General features: G+C 42.7%; 1 protein-coding gene across 1 annotated transcript in view; it reads left to right on the top strand.

Annotated features, from left to right (window-relative positions):
* EMB2729 (Alpha amylase family protein) overlaps positions 1 to 18,625 on the top strand; it is a 177,882-nt gene extending 159,257 nt beyond the window's left edge. Inside the window, exons 9-21 of the mRNA XM_086515669.1 lie at positions 14,615 to 14,705; positions 14,938 to 15,039; positions 15,122 to 15,224; positions 15,316 to 15,453; positions 15,550 to 15,618; positions 15,794 to 15,895; positions 15,975 to 16,052; positions 16,128 to 16,238; positions 16,385 to 16,465; positions 16,540 to 16,644; positions 17,361 to 17,440; positions 17,616 to 17,667; positions 17,760 to 18,625. Of these exons, the coding sequence (XP_086371795.1) occupies positions 14,615 to 14,705; positions 14,938 to 15,039; positions 15,122 to 15,224; positions 15,316 to 15,453; positions 15,550 to 15,618; positions 15,794 to 15,895; positions 15,975 to 16,052; positions 16,128 to 16,238; positions 16,385 to 16,465; positions 16,540 to 16,644; positions 17,361 to 17,440; positions 17,616 to 17,667; positions 17,760 to 17,792 (1,145 nt within the window). The 3' untranslated portion in view covers positions 17,793 to 18,625. The remainder of the gene's footprint in view (positions 1 to 14,614; positions 14,706 to 14,937; positions 15,040 to 15,121; positions 15,225 to 15,315; positions 15,454 to 15,549; positions 15,619 to 15,793; positions 15,896 to 15,974; positions 16,053 to 16,127; positions 16,239 to 16,384; positions 16,466 to 16,539; positions 16,645 to 17,360; positions 17,441 to 17,615; positions 17,668 to 17,759) is intronic.
* Positions 18,626 to 19,239: the final 614 nt, after the last annotated feature.

Genomic DNA, 19,239 nt, shown 5'->3' with positions numbered 1-19,239 from the left:
GTACCGCTTGCCAGCTCTCTTCACCCGAACACTGTTACAGGACCTTCCACAGGGTCGGACTCTACATCATTTTTTTCGGCTATCTGAGGATATATTGTAGGAATCTAGGCAAGCCATTGCCACCATTGAGCTTGGAGTAGAGCGTATAGCAGCCACACACCAGCGTCACGCAGCTACTTACGCAGCTATGGAGGGATCTCTGCGAGTTGCTAAGAGCGCCATCGCCGATAGGGACGCCACTATTTTCGCACTCCAACAAGCCCTGAAGTTAAAGTCTCAAGTAATTAGTGACCTTCAAAATCAAGTACAAGGATTTAGAGAATTGCTCTTACATGAAAATAGGGCAACCCCAGCCTACGATGATGGGTATGGGGTATGGGTGGACTGGAGCAGGTACACCAGTGTAGCATGCAACAACAGATCCTTCTCAGCAATTTATGGGACTTTACTCACAGACTCCAGTTCCCGTTCAGTACTATAATCAACAACAACAGTACCCTCCTCAAGGGTTTCTGTTGTCACCATTGCCTCAGATGCAAAATGTGACTTGTTGTGACGGAGTTGCTGGAGCACATCGCCATGGTTGTGTTACTCGACGTCCTCAGTACACTACAGGACAGGTGCTACCATCTGCCCAGCACAGCAGGTGGCTGGTCCCTTTCCAAGGGGCACACTTCCTGACAGGAGAGCTCACCTACAGCAGGGCCCCACAATCGATTTGATGGCTCCACCTCCAGAGGCTGATACTTCGGATGCAGCAGTGGCCACCACTCTATCTCTTGGATGACAGATTCAGGAGCTCACCATTGTACATATGAGTAGCTAGTAGTTTTCTTTCACAGTTTCAGTCTCCTCTCACCGAGACGGTGAGCGGTCTTGTGGCGGGCAACCTGTGCAGGGCTACAATGTCACTTCATAGGATGGGCAGACAGTTGGACTGTTAGTTACAGTTGGTCAAGTTCACACTGGACGGACCCTCTAGGCTGGGGGGTAACACGTGGCAGGATACCGACGGTGGTCTAGTGGACATGGTGGCCAGGTCATCACCACCACTCGGTTTGGAGATAGACTTAGTTGACAGGACATTTATGAGCCGTTGGTGGCTCTTTATGGTTGTACATATGAGTAGTCATTTGGGGCCAGTTGCATTATCTTTCACGTAGACGTCTAGAGTGAGTCTATTCACAGAACACGTCTTCACCATCCCGGCACATCTGAGCCTCGACACCCCCATTGTACCTGTGAGTCCTGGGCTAGAGTTGAGTGTGCTGCCACGCCAGAGTCTGTATCAGTCTTTGAGATAGTCGAGTCATATGTTCTGGTTTGCTGTGTGTCTTTGTGAGCTCTGTTGATGTCTATTGTTTCCTTTGTGTTCAGTCTGTTTGAGTGAGATTGTCACGCACATTGCACTGAGGACCACCCACTGTAGAGGGCACGACACATTATCTGCGCTACAATCAGTTTAACGTGAGTATGAATGTGGGTCCTGCTTTATTTTACTTCCTTTATGTCACTGGGGGCCCCATCGGACGAGGTCCCCATAAGTTGGGAGGACTTCTTCTGTTACTTGTTCTTCTTAGGGTTTAGGCCCCTCGGCCGGCATTTGTAAGTTGGCTTTGACAGGTCAGCAGTTTGTTACACCAACACTGAAAGTCAGTCATTGGATGAGATTACTGAGAGTGTGAAGCTTCGGCTAAGCAAGGCTCAAGAGTCTTACTCACAGCAGGCTAATAAGCATTGTCAAGATGTTACTATCAAGGAAGGGGATTGGGTCTATTTGAGAATCATGAAGCAACATCTTAAGCAAGTTGGGAAGAAGTGTCCTAAGTTGCCTTTCAGAATGTATGGTCCATTTCTTGTCATTAAAAAGTTAAATGAGGTTTCTATGAAATTACAATTGCCTAACTCATGGTCAATGCACAACGTTTTCTATGTTTCTTGGTTGAAAGTGTTTCAGGATACACCTCCAAAGGACATTTCCGACGAAGAAGAACCACAAATCGTAGATGAAGCCGAAGTTATGGAGCCAGAGCAAGTCTTGTTGCATCGGTTTAGCCTTGGCTCAAAGAAACAAGTGCGACAATACTTTTTGAATTTCACAGATCGAGGAACCCACGAAGCTGTGTGGGTTGATCAAGACTTTTTCAAAGATTACCCAAAGTTGTTGGCAGACTACAAGGAAGCCTTGCAGCTCGGTACCAATACCTCACTTTAAAAAGGGGGGATGTCATGTACACATCTAACCCTATGTGCATGTGGACAAGATATCCCAGTTCTCGGGTTCATGCTAACCTAGGAAGTGTCCTTACACCCTTGTGAGCCTGTGCATGTCCAGGCACTTAGAGTAGTTGCATACCTCTAATTGCACAACCATTAGTACCCAGCATGTCCAATTTCCAGTCAGTGAACCCAATTTTGGGACAGTACAATTTCCAAGCATTTTTGTCACGATTGTGACTTGTTACACTCTTCTTGATTCATTACAAATGCAGATACGAAGTGTGACTAACCCAAGAGGACTCTTGTTCTCGAATGGTCACAACCCTTCGCTCTAAAGTCATACCTCTTCACCAACAGCCACACTCCTTCGACGACTAGTCATGCCTCTTCAACCAATGGTTGCAGCTCTTGATCGAATGGATGTGTCTATTCGCTTAAAGGATGTGTCTTTTCGTGAAGGTTCATACCTTTTCATATGTATCTATTCGTCTCCTATATAAGGAGCCCTTGTATCACAGTTTCAATCAATCAAACACAGAGTCTTCTGAGTCTTGTCTCTGAGTTCAGTTCAAGTTTCTCAAGTCTTAATCATGAGTTTAAGTACTTAATTAAGGATTAGTAACTAGAATCCTTACAGTGGTATCAAAGCAAAATATTTCTCGCGACGCGAAGGTTGTGAGCCTCTCACCCTCGCCGCTATCCTCTCCCCCCTCTCCCAGAGTTGCACGGTAGCAGAAGAAGGGTGGTACACGCACACATATGCGAGCATGAGGTAACTTGATTTTTTCTTACTTCAATGCAATACAATAAAAGACAAAAGAGCTGTGTGTGCGCGCACGCGCACACGTACCTGTGTGGTGATGCTGGTGGCCCTCCTGTTACCGTTTTGTGGGATGTACCCTTTGGCTTTTGCTTGCATCTCTTTCCGCAAATAGCCACATAGCCAGCAAGCACCCCTTCCTGACGGTGCGCCTCTTCGCTTGCTACCCATTGGCGCATGCAACGCTGGCTGAATTATCTCTTCACGATGCAATCTCCAAGCGGTGCATCCCTTTCGCTGGCGAACTCCCGTGCGCTGGCTGTCCCTTCGTGAGTTTTTACGCAAAGTCGATTAAACCAGCAGCGCAAGTTTTTTAAAACCCAATGTGGGTGCCCAACCTCGCTGGCCAGTCCAATTTACTAAAGGGCCATATGAAAGCATCCCTTAAATAATCCAAAAACAATACATAACGATGCAGTGCTGGGAATTTTTGCTTGCCCCTCTCTCACACACAGCCAGCGTTGATGGTCCTCGCCTCTTGCTACTCAATTCCCGCGCGCGGTGCACTCCCTTGCTATGGCCGACGAGAACAAGAGGACAGCCTTCCCCTGCATCTCATACATAGACGAGGTTCCCGACACAGAATTGCCGTGGGTACCCTCTCTCAGCACCCGAACTCATTATCATTCCCGATACCCAAGAGCTGGATCCGGAAGCAGCACACAAACCAAAAGTGATCATAATTCCGGATTCCCCAACTCCCAAACCCACACCTGTTCCAGAGGCAATACCTGTTCCAGAACCTTTTGAGGCACCCGCACCTGCTCCTACTTCTACATCACCAACACCGGTTTTGCCTCAGGACTATCTTGTTTATGTCACACATCTCCACGTCTCTCGATTCCAGGGGTGGGTGATGTGGCACATATTTGTTACATGCGAACCTCGTCATTTGCCACATTTCGAGCACATTCAAGGGGGTACCCTCATTTGGCCTATTCTTTGGCGGAGTGCTGGGTCGATACAGTGAACAATGTCATCTCATAGCAGCCTCTAGTTCGGGTTCACAGCAAGCTCCAGATTCCCGATTATACTCCTTTGACCCCAGACGACACACCTCCTGTCAACGAGGTTGAAGATATAGAGGATTCAGATCTTGGAGCAGGGTTCTTGGAGAATTCAGATTTTGGAGCAGAGTTGAGGAGTTCGACGCCGCGTTAGCAGCAGATTCCTCTCATTACGGCCTACATACCTCTCCAGCTTCTCCAAGATATTCCCTCTGAACTATCAGAATGTTAGAGGAGGCATTGCTCCTGTTCCACCCGCAGATCCGATAGCTGAACTCAGAGAGCAAATGTCAGTCCTACAATAGGCCCTTTCCACCGGTCTTGCATCAATGACATCTCGTTTGGACGTCCTACAGGCATTCTCTTCTTCAAGGATCAGCCGGCTACACATTCGGTTTCCTCTGTAGCACAGTTCCTCAGCAAGTCGAGCCTTTGGAACTAGAGGTAGACAAATCTTGAATTAAAATATCTTTTTCAAACAATAAACACAACACAAAAAAAAAAGAAAATTGGTGCAAAGTTACCTGAGCCATACATCAGTCGCTGCGATAAGCGAGTGCTAGACCATTGGCTTTTCAAGATGGATGTTTATTTCGCGAACACAATGGTGCGTCCTTTGCAAGGCTTTTGAGCCTGTAAACGTGGATTTTCACGCCCGGTCTTCTCTTCGCCGCCTAAGTCAAACTGGCTCCTTGTCCGCGTATATCTCGGAGTTTCAAAAACTGACTCTTGAGATACAGACCCTTAGTCCCTCCAACAAATTGCATAGCTTTGTTGACGGGCTTGAGTCTTCCTTGCGAGATGATGTCCACAAATTTAACCCTGCGAGACTGGATGCTGCAATCACTTATGTCGAACGTCTTGGCGATAATTGGCGCCCATACAGAAATAACCTTTCTGGCGACTGGTCTTCCAATTATGCCGGCTCTTCAGAGGGTAATCACAAAGGACGAGGTGGCCAAAACCAGCGTTCTTGCTCAGGATCTCAATCTTCAGGACAATATTCCACTGGACAAAACTCCTTCCGACCACGGTCTTTTGGACAAGCAGCCACTTCCCGAGCCTCATCTTCTGGAAGTACTCAGAATAGACGACGGAATCATCCCAATCACAGACGGAATGGTCGCCGTGACTTTCGGCAGGATACTTCTTTTGGCAGCAAGCCTCTTCCTCGGCTCCTTCAACCTCCCACTCCAACCGTCCTGGATTATGCACAATCTGCAATGGACCGCACAAGTGGTATGAGTGCCCAAGAAGCCAAATCCTCCCAATCCTCTCCAGAATTTCCACATGGAGACCACAATTTCAGAACCTGTCCACAGTCAACCTCCTATTGCAGATAAATGCAAGCAAGCAGCACGTTGTGCTCGAGTTTCTAAGCCGGTGATTGCCTAGATGCTAAATGCTCGAAATTATGTTGCTATCCCAGTGGACCTTTCAAATCAGGTCCTTAGTCTTCTTGCTTTGTTGGCAAGCATCCAATCAATGTTCTTGTGGATAGTGGATGTTCCACTAATTTCATCAGCACATCCTTGGCTAATAAACTTCCTTCGCCTTCAAACACAACCTATTGAGGCGGCTTATCAAGTAGAACTTGTTGATGATTCCTTTCTTGAGTGCAACAAAAGGATTGAAAAGGTGGACTTTCAGATTCAGGATTACCGGGATCAACTTGGTTTTTCAATTATGCCCTTGTCACATTAGGACTTGATCCTTGGCTAATCTTTGTTATTTCAGTATGATCCTATCATCAGTTTGAGAGATCACTCTATTCAGCTCTTTCACAAGCAGCAGGAAGTGGAGCTTCATGGTCTCTTCAGTACCAAACACATTATAAGTGTCTCTGGTTTACAAGTCAAATGTCTGGTTCGAAAACGTGATTGTGCTACTGCTTTAATCATGTTGCGAGATGCCAAAACCAGTGCAAAAGAGTCATGTGAAGAACAATCTAAGACGTGTGAAAGAACTCTAAATCCTCGTCAACCCTTGCTTATTTGCAACAGCCTTTCTTTCAACCACATCTGGACTTATTTCCTGATGAGCTACCAACCACTTTGCCTCCTCGGCATTCTGTGGATCGTCCCATAGATTTGATCCCTGGCCAACCTCCCACCAATTCGAGCCCCTTATCGAGTTTCATATTCAGAATCTCAAGAGATACAGCGGCAGCTAGAAGATTTACTGGATAAAGGTCATATTCGCCCAAGCAAAAGTCACTTTGGAGCTCATGTCCTATTGGTCAACAAGAAGGATGGGTCTATGCATCTTTGCATTGACTATCGTGCTTTGAATAACTTAATCAAAAACAAGTTTCCCTTGCCTCGCATCGATGAGTTATTTGATCAGTTGTTGGGAGCAAAGATCTACTCCAAAATTGAATGAAAGTCAGGGTATCACCAAATTCGCATTTGTATAGGTGATGAGTACAAGACAGCTTTTCGCACAAAGTATGGTCACTATAAATTCTTGGTCTTACCATTCGGGTTAACCAATGCCCCGACCTCTTTCATGACATTGATGAACGAAATCTTCAGTCCTTACTTGGACAAGTTTGTTTGGATGATATTTTTGTTTTCAGTCGAACGATGGCTCATCACAAAGAACATTTGCAGATTGTCTTCCAAGGTCTGCGAACCAATGTGCTATACATCAACAAAAAGAATTTTTTATTTCTTTTAAAGAATCAGGTGGAATACCTTGGTCATATTGTTTTTGCTAATGGTGTTGCAGTAGATCCCAAGAAGATACAGGTCATTGTGGAATGGCCTTTACCACACACTATCTCAGATATTGCAGCTCCTTTGACTGAGTTGACCAAGCAAGATAAGCTTCAATGGTCTGATGAAGCAGAACAGTCGTTCAAAGCTCTTAAGCATGCCTTGACGACAATCCCAGTTTTGGCTATTGCAGACCCCACTGAGCCTTTTCAGGTGATGACAGATGCGTTCTTATGCAGAATGAGCATGTCATTGCTTTTGACAGCCACAAATTTTCAGCCATTCAAAGGAGATACCCAGCTTATGATAAGGAATTCTTGGCCATTGTTCATGCTTACGACACTTGGAAGCATTATCTTCTTGGTGCAGATTCCGTTGATCAGACAGATCATCAGTCGTTAACATACATTTTTACTCAACCAGTGATGAATCCTTGTCAAGGACGATGGGTTGAGTTCTTGGTAAACTTTCATATGATTATTCAATACGTGCCGAGCCTCGCCAATGTGGTTGCAGATGCCTTAATCCGTATGCCTCGCGTTACCAACTTTTCCATTTCCAATGTGCAAATGGAAGTACCTGCTCGTTTCAAGCATGAATATTTGACAGATAGAGATTTGGGAGACGCATTTCAAGCTCTTAAATCCTCTACTCCTACCCCTGCAGAGATGAATATGTTGGCAGCTTACACCGTTGCTGATGACTTGCTTTATTATATTGATTGCATTTGTGTTCCTCACAATGCACCATTGCGGAAGATTTTGATCCAAGAGCATCATGAAGTCCCTTTTGTTGCTCACCCTGGCATCAACAAGACATACAGACTATGGTCAGCAACATATTTTTGGCCGCAGATGCAGCAAGATGTTATCAAGTTTGTTAAAGCTTGTCATTCGTGTCAAACAATGAAGGCTTCTCGACAACTTTCTCAAGGTTTACCTCAACCTTTACCTGCACCTCAAGAAAGATGGGAAAGTATCAGCATGTATTTTATTACTACTTTGCCTCGTTCCCAAAAAGGCAATGCACAGATTCTCGTAGTGGTTGATCGGTGTTCAAAGATGGCACATTTCATTCCTTGAAGAAGGTTGCTTCTGCCCCAGACGTTGCGACATTGTTTGTGCAACACATTTTCAGATTACATGGGTTGCCAAAGTCTATTGTTTCAGATAGAGATTCAAAATTCACAGGACATTTTTGGACATCTCTCTTCAAATCTCTTGGTACAAATTTGTTATTTAGCTCAGCATACCATCCTCAAACTGATGGTCAGACAGAAAGAGTGAATCAAATTTTGGAAGAAATGCTTCGACATTACATACAAATTTGATTGGGTTCATGGGAAGAAATTTGCCACTTGTAGAGTTTGCATACAATAAATCTACCCATTCAGTGATTGAAATGACTCCATTCCAAGCATATTATGGGCATACTCCTCTTGTACCTACAAACATTGTTCTTCAACACAAAGTAGCTCTAACATATCAATTGGTTCAAGAAATGCAAGATACTTATTCAAGTACGTGACAAGCTGGTTCATGTCCAACAAAAATACCAAAAGCAAGCCAATAAGCATCGACGACATGCAGATTTCCAAGAAGGAGATTTGGTCTTGTTATATGTAGCGTCTCATAGCTACAAAACTGTGAAATCGGTCTTTCCAAAGTTGCGACCTCGCTTCTATAGACTTTTCAAGATAATCAAGAAGTATTCAATTGTCAGTTTACAAGTTGGAGCTTCCACTCTCATGGGGAAAACTTCATCCAACATTCCACATTTCTTGGCTCAAACAATACATACAAGGAGATTCTCCTATTTCATACTTATCTTCTTATGTGCCAGAAATTGAAGATGAACACATTATTCTTGTTCTCGAGAAGATTCTTGATGTTCGTCAAAAAGAGACAAGACGAAAGATCACAACAGAATTTCTTGTTAAGTGGATGGATCTTGATGAGCTAGATTCCACTTGGCAGACGGATGAAGACATGCAGCAATACCCTAACCTCCTTCAAGAGTTCTTTGACAAGCGGATGACTTTCATTTGAACACAGGTTTTTAATTTAAATGGGAGGGAATGTCACGATTGTGACTTGTTACGCTCTTCTTGATTCATTACAGATGCAGATACGAAGTGTGACTAACCCAAGAGGACTCCTGTTCTCGAATGGTCACAACCTTTCGCTCTAAAGTCGTGCCTCTTCACCAAGAGCCACACTCCTTCGACAACTAGTCATGCACCCCTTCAACCAATGGTTGCGGCTCTTCATCGAATGGATGTGTCTATTCGCCTAAAGGATGTGTCTCTTTGTGAAGGGTCATACCTTTTCATATGTACTTGTTTGTCTCCTATATAAGGAGCCCTTGTATCACAGTTTCAATCAATCAAACACAGAGTCTTCTAAGTCTTGTCTCTGAGTTCAATTCAAGTTTCTTAAGTCTTAATCATGAGTTTAAGTACTTGATTAAGGATTAGTAACTAGAATCCTTACAACTTTTATTATTTTATTAATGCCATTTCACCAGGGTCATGGGGCTATAGGAAGGGGTGCTCAACCAAGCATGTGGCACCTATAAAGGAAGCAAAGGAGGTGACCATTTCTAGCAGAAGAGGCAGCAGAAGAAGTCCCAGACTTGCAGAGGAGTCGAGATCATTACCCACTTTGGCATCTTGGTTTATGGTTGAGATTTGCATTGAGATTTTGCTCATTTTGCAGGGGAGACTGTCAGATTTTTCCTAGATTCTCGCCATATGTTTGCATGTATCTGCATTCTTATTCTATATGGTATAGTGGTCAATTTACTCCTACTTTGACAGTGATCGAGTATTTCCTCTTACTTTGACAGTTTTTTGTCAATGTTGTTGCGTAGAGAAGCACCTAAGAAGGGGGTAAAATTCAAGAAAGTTTTCACTTCTACTTGGATAACGGAAGAATATGAAGATGTCGGCTTGGCATCATTTGAGAATGACTAAGAAAGACATTTTGAATGACTATTGCCCTGCCACAGGTTTTCGGATACCTATTTGCCAGTGTCCTTGTATTAGAGGATCACTTTGAAGGACCAGATTGAGTGGTTTTGTTGTGGATTGCCAAAAGAGATTCGACAATATTGTTTGCAAAAGAAGTCTGACTCCATTCAGAGACTTATGGGAACTTCCAAGGAAGGTTTTGGTATGTATGCTGGCTCATTGACCTATCCTACGGACAAAACAGTGTCCACCTCAATAGGGCAAAAGGCTTCCAAGGACAAGAAAGAACCAAGGGAACGGGATGATAGTTCATCAAAGAATTCCGAAGAAGTAAGGGAATGAGCTGATAGTGCATCCGAGGGTTCTGAAGAAGCAAGGGAATCAGTTGATGGTCCATCAAAGAATCCTGACGATTTAGATTGAGAGGCCAGTGGACACGGGAGGACAATGGGGCTATCAATAAAGAACGGAAAGGTAAGGTAAGTTCACCGGATGATGTGGTCAAGGCCACTTTCTGTCTCTTGATGCAAAGTGTATGGGAAAGGAGAGCATGACAAATTCTCTTCAGTTTTGAGTTATACCTTGAAGTTTTTGGATTATTAGCAGTGTCTATGCCAAAAGCTACCGATGAATCAGCAAATTGAATCTTGTGCGGTGCGGACTACACAAGAGAGGAGCCACCCCACTCCTTTCTCACAAATTTCCTAGATCAAATAAAGTCACCATTTTGTCTTTGAGAATTTATGGATACTGATTGGGTATAGTATTTTGCGAAATGACTTAATGAAAATATGTACATTGAATTAGAAATTGTGCGGGATGACTTTATGAAAATATGTACATTAAATTGGAAATTTCTTTAATTGAACTGATGACATGTGCTCTTTCATGTGTGTATTGTTAGAGATATGTAGGGAAAGATAAAATGTTTGCAATGTTTTGTTGGATAAATGATTTGAACTTAGTAAATCTAGCTAGACATCTGTTAGACATCAGCAAGATTTGGATGGGATGGCTAAGTGAATGTGAAATGAATGAGATTATAACAATGTCAGACTTTATAAATAATTAATTTATTTACGAGAAAATAGTTATCTAATTAGTTGTGTGCACATCAAAATAGAACTAGTAGTTCTAGGGCCTCAAGTGCACCCAAACTTAGGCCAGAGCACCTCAGGGAGACCCTAGCAGAAAACTACCCTGAAGCCCTAGCGATTGGGAAACCGGGTCTTCAATAAGGGGTAGATAGTAGTCTCAGATTCCAGGCTCAGAAAATTACACGCGTTAGTGCAAGCACAGAAATGAGATGGGGTCCTTAGAACAGTAATCCTAAGGCCTGGACTATTTTTTAAGCCTTAAGATAAGTCAGTTAAACTAATTGTAATTGTTTGTGCCGGACCAATGTGTCGGATCAAATGGCCGGACAAGTGCGAACAGGTAATGCGAGAGCAGTGCCGGTACGGCATTGTGCTGGGGAGCAACTAACGTTTTCATAAGTAGCATCCATGTGTGCAGTTGTGAGTTAATTTGCACATTTCATTCATAGCCTAGGAACTTTTAAATGTGAAAGTTGAATGGTTTTTGAGTTATTAAGCTAGTGTGTCAATGCAAAGTGACTCTCTTGTTCTCACTCTCACCCTCCCTCATCCTCTAGCGCCCCCTCTTCTGCTTTATAAGAGCACCTTCTCCCCCTCTTCACAGGTTGACAATGCACCTACCTCCCCCCCCTCCTAAAGTGAGCGTGCTCTACGCAGTAGAGCTCTCCATTGAAGCTTGAGAATCAGCCCTTGTGGTGTATGTGGGGTCCTAGTGCTCCCATTACCTAGAACAAGGTTTCTCTTGATCATAGGTTGCAATGGGGGAAGATTCATCGCGAAAAGTAGAAGAAAACTCTGTTTCTCTCACGCCTAGCTGTTGCAAATCAAGGGGTGAATTAGGGGCTGAAAACAGAGAATTTGCAGCAGCTAGGCGTGAGAGAAAGATAGTTTTCTTCTACTTTTTGCGATGAATCTTCCCCCACTGCAGCCTATGATCAAGAGAAACCTTGTTCTAAGTGATGGGAGCTCTAGGACCCCACATACACCACAGGGGTTGATTCTCAAGCTTCAATGGAGAGCTCTAGTGCGTAGAGCACGCTCACTTTAGGGGGGGTAGGTGCACAACCAACCTGTGAAGAGGGGGAGAGGGGGCGCTAGAGAATGAGGGAGAGTGAGAGTGAGAGTAAGAAATGAAATGAAATGAAGTGAGATGTTATATTAACGTCTTCAAAAGGCCAAAATGACCTATGAGAGTCACTTTGCATTGGTAAGTGTGCCAAGTGGCACACTTACCTAATAACTTAAAAACCATTAACTTTCACATTTAAAAGTTCCTAAGCTATTTATGAAATGTGCAAATTAACTCACAACTTCACACATGGATGTTACTTATGAAAACGTTAGCTGCCCCCCAAACACAATGCCGTACCGGCACTGCTCTCGCATTACCTGTTCGCACTTGTTTGGCCATTTGATCCGGCACAAACAATTAAAATTAGTTTAATTGACTTATCCTAAGGCCTTAAAAATAATCCAAGCCTGAGGATTACAGTTCTAAGGACCCCATCTCATTCCTGTGCTCCATTCCGTACGACTAGTACGTTCCGTTCAGCTTTTTTGTTTGTGACTGTTTCTAGCCAGTGGCCCTTTTGACTGTTGACCATTGATTGTTGAACACACCTTTTTAGGTAGTTTTGGGGTCCGAATTTAGGCAGTTTTGTTCTAATTATATTCCATTGTTGGGGCTCCTTGAGCTTTGGATGCTCCCCCTTCCACATGAAGCCCATGTGACATTGGATGCCACTTCTCTCATGCTCTCCCTCTCTCATCCATGCTCTCCCTCTACTGGCACTCTCATCGACCGAGCACTGGAGTTACGGAGATCTTGACGGCCACGATTGAGGAGAGGGGCTACACAGCATCGACAGAGACTACATCAGAGGATTCGAGCCATACTCTCTGGACATCCAGAGTGCAGATGAGGATGGATTCTAGTAGTAGTATCTTTGTTCTAGTTCTTTTATACCTAGACATGGTATTAGATCCACCATTTTATAAATTGGTCTCATAGGTGATTTTGGCCTTTTGAAGACGTTAATATAACATTTCATTTCATGCTCTAGCCTCTTCCTATTTAAGCAATGCCTCTCCATCTTGTTCTTCAACACTTACAAGCTCTCAATTCAACGATTCTCTACTTATTATTTTGGTTTATGCTATGCGACTCTTTACATCGTAGTATTGTAATTTGTACAAATGTCAAAGTTTCTTTAAGAGTAAAGTTTAAACCCAAGAGCCTAGGCCTTAGGCTTCAAAATTATTTGTTTTTTTTATTTTTAACGTACATGATGTCGTCACACGTCTCAATTTTTTTTAGTTCGTTTAGTACTGCACATCTTCGTACGTGTACAAAACGTACGAGACCACCTACGTGGCATACCCAACTGGAAAGAACTGGTCGAGAGGACAAGGAAATTGAACCGAAACGATGGGCCGAGGGGCCTAAGGGGTTAGGGATTTAAATCCTAACCCCCTACCAACTTATGAGTGTGGTGGAGGGGCCTAAACCCAAAACTATCTAAAGCTTGAACTTTGGACCAATTTCCATAAATTGCGTTGACATGATGACATGGAAGGCTGTACGGATTTCCATGTTTTACACTGGCTGATTTAGCAAGTGTTTTTGGTAACTGATTGGGGATAAGTGCTTGTGTGTGGAGCTTTTGGGGCTCTGCTTTTGGGCATCCCTTGTAAATTTACAAGTGCCCAGAAGGCCAGGGCATTTGGAGGCAAAGTCTTGGAGAAAAGGACCCTCGGGAGTCGTAACTTTGGGAAGCAATAATAAAATCGAAAGGGGCACCAGTCTTTGAGGCCAGTGCATCCGGGGACAGAACTCCGCCGTTCTCTGTCGATTCTCTCTCGGAACGTATCTTTTGTGTACATACGACTTATTCTGAACTATTCTTTGATGATATGAGGTTCAGTTATTCGCAGACTTTGTTCGTGTGTTGCTATTGATTTCTCGCTTGTTGTGTGTTCAACCCTATAACAGACGGATAATAGCACAAGCTTGCTGCGTACCCTGCATATATACGGGTCAGATGGTGGAGGTAGGACAAATAATCCAACCACTCAACAAAAATAAATGGGCGTGCCCAAAAAATAAAAGGGCTAGACTCGGCAAGTGGACATTAGCTGAAGCCGGAAAAAGTGGCCAGCCAGACAGATGCAGCCTAAACGCTATGTAGTGGATGGCCAGCCTAGACGCTATGCAGCCTAAACGCTATTCAGTGGATGGCCAGCCTAGGAGACAGACTAGCCATGTAGTATGCCCTAGATCAATGCAAAGCAGCAGGAGTGCTGAATACTCTAACATGAAATCCCTCTCAGCTCTAGGCAGCTTTGCCGGTCTGGATCAAGGAGAATTTTTAACGTCATATGGCCAATCCAAGAGACATTAAAGATTTTTCCCACGAGTCTTGAACTCATGGATTACACTGAAGACACATCACAGACTACAGATTTTTTCAGTATAGGTTTAACATTAAAAAGGGAAAGTAACAGCCTGATGCCATTTGATTTTGTATCTCAAATTCATACCAATTTCCATTATCTTTGAGAGTTATTTGCCATAAACTCTTTTCAGAAGCATGTTTATGACAGAAAAGTTGTACAGGAGGGACACCTATTTTCTTAAAATCAGGCATGTCTAACTACATATCTAATTTAGGAAAGAACGGACTGTTTAATGGGAAAGTCAGGAGTACAATGTCAACAACAATGGAAGGTTGAGGGTTTTTTTGTGAAGCATGTTCTGATGTTACGTGACACGTCTGGTTTAGGGAAGCGAGGACACCACAAATATTGGGGAACCCGGATGTACAATTACAACAACTATGAAGTGTTGAGATTTTTGTTGTCAAACTTGAAATGGTAAGCTTGTGTTTTGCCTCTGTTTACTCTCATTTATCCACACATAGGCTAACTGCTTTCTCACAGTCATAAACCATCCAAGCAAAAGCAGTAATTCATACATGCATGCATGTGCTAAAAATCACATCCTTGGTTTGATACTCTTTTATTTTTTGCATGGAGATTGTACATTGGATTTTCAAAATCTGTGCCCTTGTCAAGATTCATTTGTTCTGTTTATTACCTATTGCAGGTGGGTCAAGGAGTACCATATTGATGGATTCAACTTCCATTCTCTAGCATCAATGCTCTACACTCACAATGGTTTTGAAAAAGCTTCTGAAGGATATGATTTGTAAGCTGTTTGAGCTTGCAGTGGGTTCCAAGACTTCGATTGTTTTCCACTATTTCACATTATCCTCTGCTTGATGTTCCAGCTTCTGTAATCAATATGTTGATCAAGATGCTCAGCTGTACTTAATTTTGGCGAATGAAATGCTGCATAAGCTAAATCCTAACATTGTCACAATTGCAGAGGATGTAAGTGGCTTCTTCCTTCAAATGGCTTGTAGTTCTTTTAACATTCCAGATAAGCTTTACCTTTCTCAAGTGTTCTCAACAAACAAGACAGGTGTCATTTTATCCTGGACTATGTCAACACATCAATGAAGGGGGACTAGGATTTGACTATTTTGTGTGCATGCAACCAGCCGATATGTGGTCATGGTTGATCCGTAATGGCTCTGATGAACATTGGATTGTTAGTCAAGTACGCTTTGAACCTTATTGAGAATTTGTCAGATGAAAACTTAGTGTGATTTTTGAGCTTGTATGGCTTGAATCAAACCTTTTATGACATGCGTAGATCGTTGAAACTTTGACACGTCAGAGAAGCTTTGGGAAAATGGTCGTTTTCACTGAGAATCATACACAGGTGATTTTATAGTTTGTTTTGTATTGCCATTGTGCAGGTTACTTAGCTGTCATATACATATTCTGTACATCAATATCCTGATGTAAACAAATTGATCTTTTAAAGGGATTGGAGACCATTGGCCTCACAACTCTCTTCTAATTTATTTTCTTTATGGTGATGCTTGGAGTTGAAGTCAATGGCAGGCGGGATGTCATTGTATCAGGCTGTATTGTCTAGATCATTCAATGAGTCCAAAGAAGAGAAATTGGATGTCAGAGGACTGGCAATACTTAAGGTGCGTAAGCTACTCGTATTTTTCAGTCTTGAATTTTTCCTCATAGAAAATGTCAATTGTATATTTTCATGATGTATAGATAGTTCGATTGACAACGTTCAGCATTGGTGGATCAGCATATGTGAACTTTATGGGAAATGAGTTTGGGCACCCAGAGGTGTTGTTTCTGACCTGTTTATATTCAAGTAATGTTTGGCACACTCCGACATAGCTAACTTAGAAACCAAAATAGAGAGTAGAGTTTCCAAGACCAGGAAATAAGAACTCCTTTGCTCTTGCGTGTCGTCGCTGGAACTTGATTAAGGATAATGGGCCACACTCCCAGCTCAAAGCATTTGATCAAGTAAGCTCTCTGGTCTTATAATTGTATGGTTCTTGATGGATGGCTCGCACAAAGAGGAATTAAGCTAAGATTTCAGAAACCAAAGAACCAATTTCGCTCACAACATGAATCTTGTGCAATTGTTGCAATTTTACTGTCCACTGCAGGCCCTAATGAAGCTTGATGAGGTTGTTGGCGTCTTAAATAAGCCACCTGCTGAATTCCTTTATATTGATGACAAGCTAAAGGTAAAAAGTCAGCTGCTTGCTTGATTCATCGGGTGAATTTATGGATGGAATTTTTCTTACACAACTCATTACAGTTATTAGCCTTCACTCGGGGGAGGCTTTTATTTGTATTCAACTTCCATTCAAGTTGCTCCCATGATGCATTTCAAATTCCAGTTCAAGATGCTGGTGAATATGAAGTAAGTTTCTTTCATTGGATTTGTTGCCATGTATGGTGAGCTGTGCTCCATGTATGAATTTTTTTTTAAATAAACATACGATCTTTAAACACTCGTCTTCATGTCAGTTGACACTATCACTTAGAGGGACATGTTAAAGCAAAATGCAACATATGACTTTCATCAGTCCAGGAAGTCTCCCTTTTAGTGACACCGAAAACTTCTCCCTCCCTTGTACAGTCCTGTGCCTGTCAAAGATTGTAACTTCTTCGGATTACAAGCCCCCACTGTTGCCTTAGTAATCAGCAACTCATATGGAGTATGCAGGAAAGGTCTCCTCTGGATGTAGGCAAGACTTGGAGAAAACTACTGTTAAGGTGAATGTCGAAGCTAATCTAAAAATGAAAGACATCTGCATCAACCTTAGTGCCCCACTTGCAAGTGGGTTCATTACCAAGTACAATTGCAGAGACTCATCTCTCTTGATGCTCCACAATCGAAGGCAACCTATAAAGCATTCATAACCTCCAGGAAAAGCACATGAATACCTGTTTCATGGTGCTTACTGAGCAATGAGTATACCTTGGTCACGAAGACATAGACCTTACACCCTGAATGTGTCTTTCACTATTAGATGCATCAAAGATGTGCACATATTAACGCTCTACTAAATCCATTCCTGCACCCATGTAAATTGGGACATTTAACTTGTCTTTTGCTCTGTGATATATGAGCAGATGATTTTTGACAGTGATCATAAGATGTTTGGAGGTCAAGGCAAACTTATCGAAGTGTCAAGAACTAGCAGCCTACAAAGGTATTTCTTTGACTTGCAACTCTCCTCATAGATCGCTGGCAATTGCACATGCTTCTACGACTGCCTATAGGGAAAAGGAACTATGTTTTCAAATGTAGGAGTCCAGTTCTTCACATAAGGAACCCTTGTAAATATTAGTGAGCTCCATGATAAGCGGTTTTGGCTTTCTTTGTAGAAAAAATGGACTGTTCACTTTGGAGTTGCCTTTACCAAGCCTCAGTGCTCAGGTACGTGGTCTCATACTCAAAGGTGGTGATTCTATATGTATGGTTTTAAAGAAGAAGGAGACCAACTCTTGACACTCTTTTTGTGATACCAGGTGTATCGATTGAGACGGATGGCTAAGATCTGAAGGTGGTGATGATTGTAACGAGACAAAGAAGATATAAGAGTGATGGAAGGGAAAGCATATGCAGCCCAGGTGCCATGACTACCCATCTGTAGACATTACCACTGCATAGGAATCACACGGAATGGCAAAATAGATGGATGCACTGGCATTACTACAATGGAGACGGGAGCGAACACACTGAAAGTAACATCAGGAACATCACTGTAGGTGACCTGCTGGTGACGGGACGTCATGAGCACTCTCAATCTTTTAGTAAGCCAGCACTTTGGGCTTGTTTCACTTGGTGCCTGGCCAGTCCATCAGACTCAGTGAGGAAGACCGCGCTCTGGTCCCAGACATCTTTTCCTCAGGTTGTTTCATTGAGTGCAGAGGGTGGAGTAGTCTGAGGCTTCAAAACTGGTTATTTGTGCTCTTTAAGCCCGGCTGAACTCACCTTCTGCAAGTTCTATAGTTTAACAGATTAGCCCAGCGTTTGCCTCAAGAGAGAACCACACCCCCCATGTTCATGAAAAACTGACTTTACTGTATTTTTTCTCAGCTAAATTTCCACAATCCCAGATAGATTTCAAGCTCATCTCGAAGAAAACTGGCAAATTTTCCTGACTCTTAGTGTAAAGACTGACAATTTCTTGGAATTTTGATACAAAAAACAGGGAATTTTTTAATTGTGTCCTCTTGCCACTAAAAGGGGGGGAAAGAATGTGTGAGCACTGCTAGCCCTTGTTCTTGGAATAGAATTGTATGGAAGCAGATAACAAGTTCTTCCCTCACAGAGCCGCATTATCTTCAGTGTAAAAAAGGCAAAACTTGAAATTTTGTCTTCTTTCTCTTAATATCCATTCAAGGGTGTGACATGAAGACGAGTGAAAAGAGTGTGTGTGTGTGTGTGTGGGGAGTGGGTGGGTGTATGGAGGGCATAGTCGATCATGGCAAACCCATATAAAAGGGGAGAACATGTTGAGCAAGAGAATATTTTTGTAATTCATACGTACTGCATGGTATACAAGAAATACTAAGAAACCCATCTCATGATCTCAAAGAACAACCACCTATAATACAAATAATGGAAGCATTCAGAAAGATGAAGCAAGATACAAACAAAGAGCACAAAGAAAAGAGGGGAAGAGACAAATCCTGAAGCAAGAAAATGTATTGGGTTCTTGCTTAAGCTAGAACAAGTTATACGAAACCCTTCATGTCGAGTGGGGTTTTACATCAAATATTGATTATGAAGGTCGTGTTAATATTGTCATAACTTAATGTATTTCACATCTTCACATTCACAAGTTTGTGCATCCCTTAACCAAAATCTTGAACCATTTTGATTTGACTAGACTGCTTAAGAGTCTGATACATGCTACTCTTCCCAAAATGTTGAGGCAGCAATTCAAGCTAGGCCTTTGGTAACTTGAAAGTACCTAGAATTTAAAATGGGCTTGCAACACAT

Source organism: Adiantum capillus-veneris, chromosome 7, assembly GCF_014529385.1.
Source record: "Adiantum capillus-veneris isolate H3 chromosome 7, ASM1452938v2, whole genome shotgun sequence".
NCBI classification, from domain to species: domain Eukaryota; kingdom Viridiplantae; phylum Streptophyta; class Polypodiopsida; order Polypodiales; family Pteridaceae; genus Adiantum; species Adiantum capillus-veneris.
Note: the sequence above shows the minus strand (reverse complement) of the source record. Positions and strands in the feature narration are given on the sequence as shown.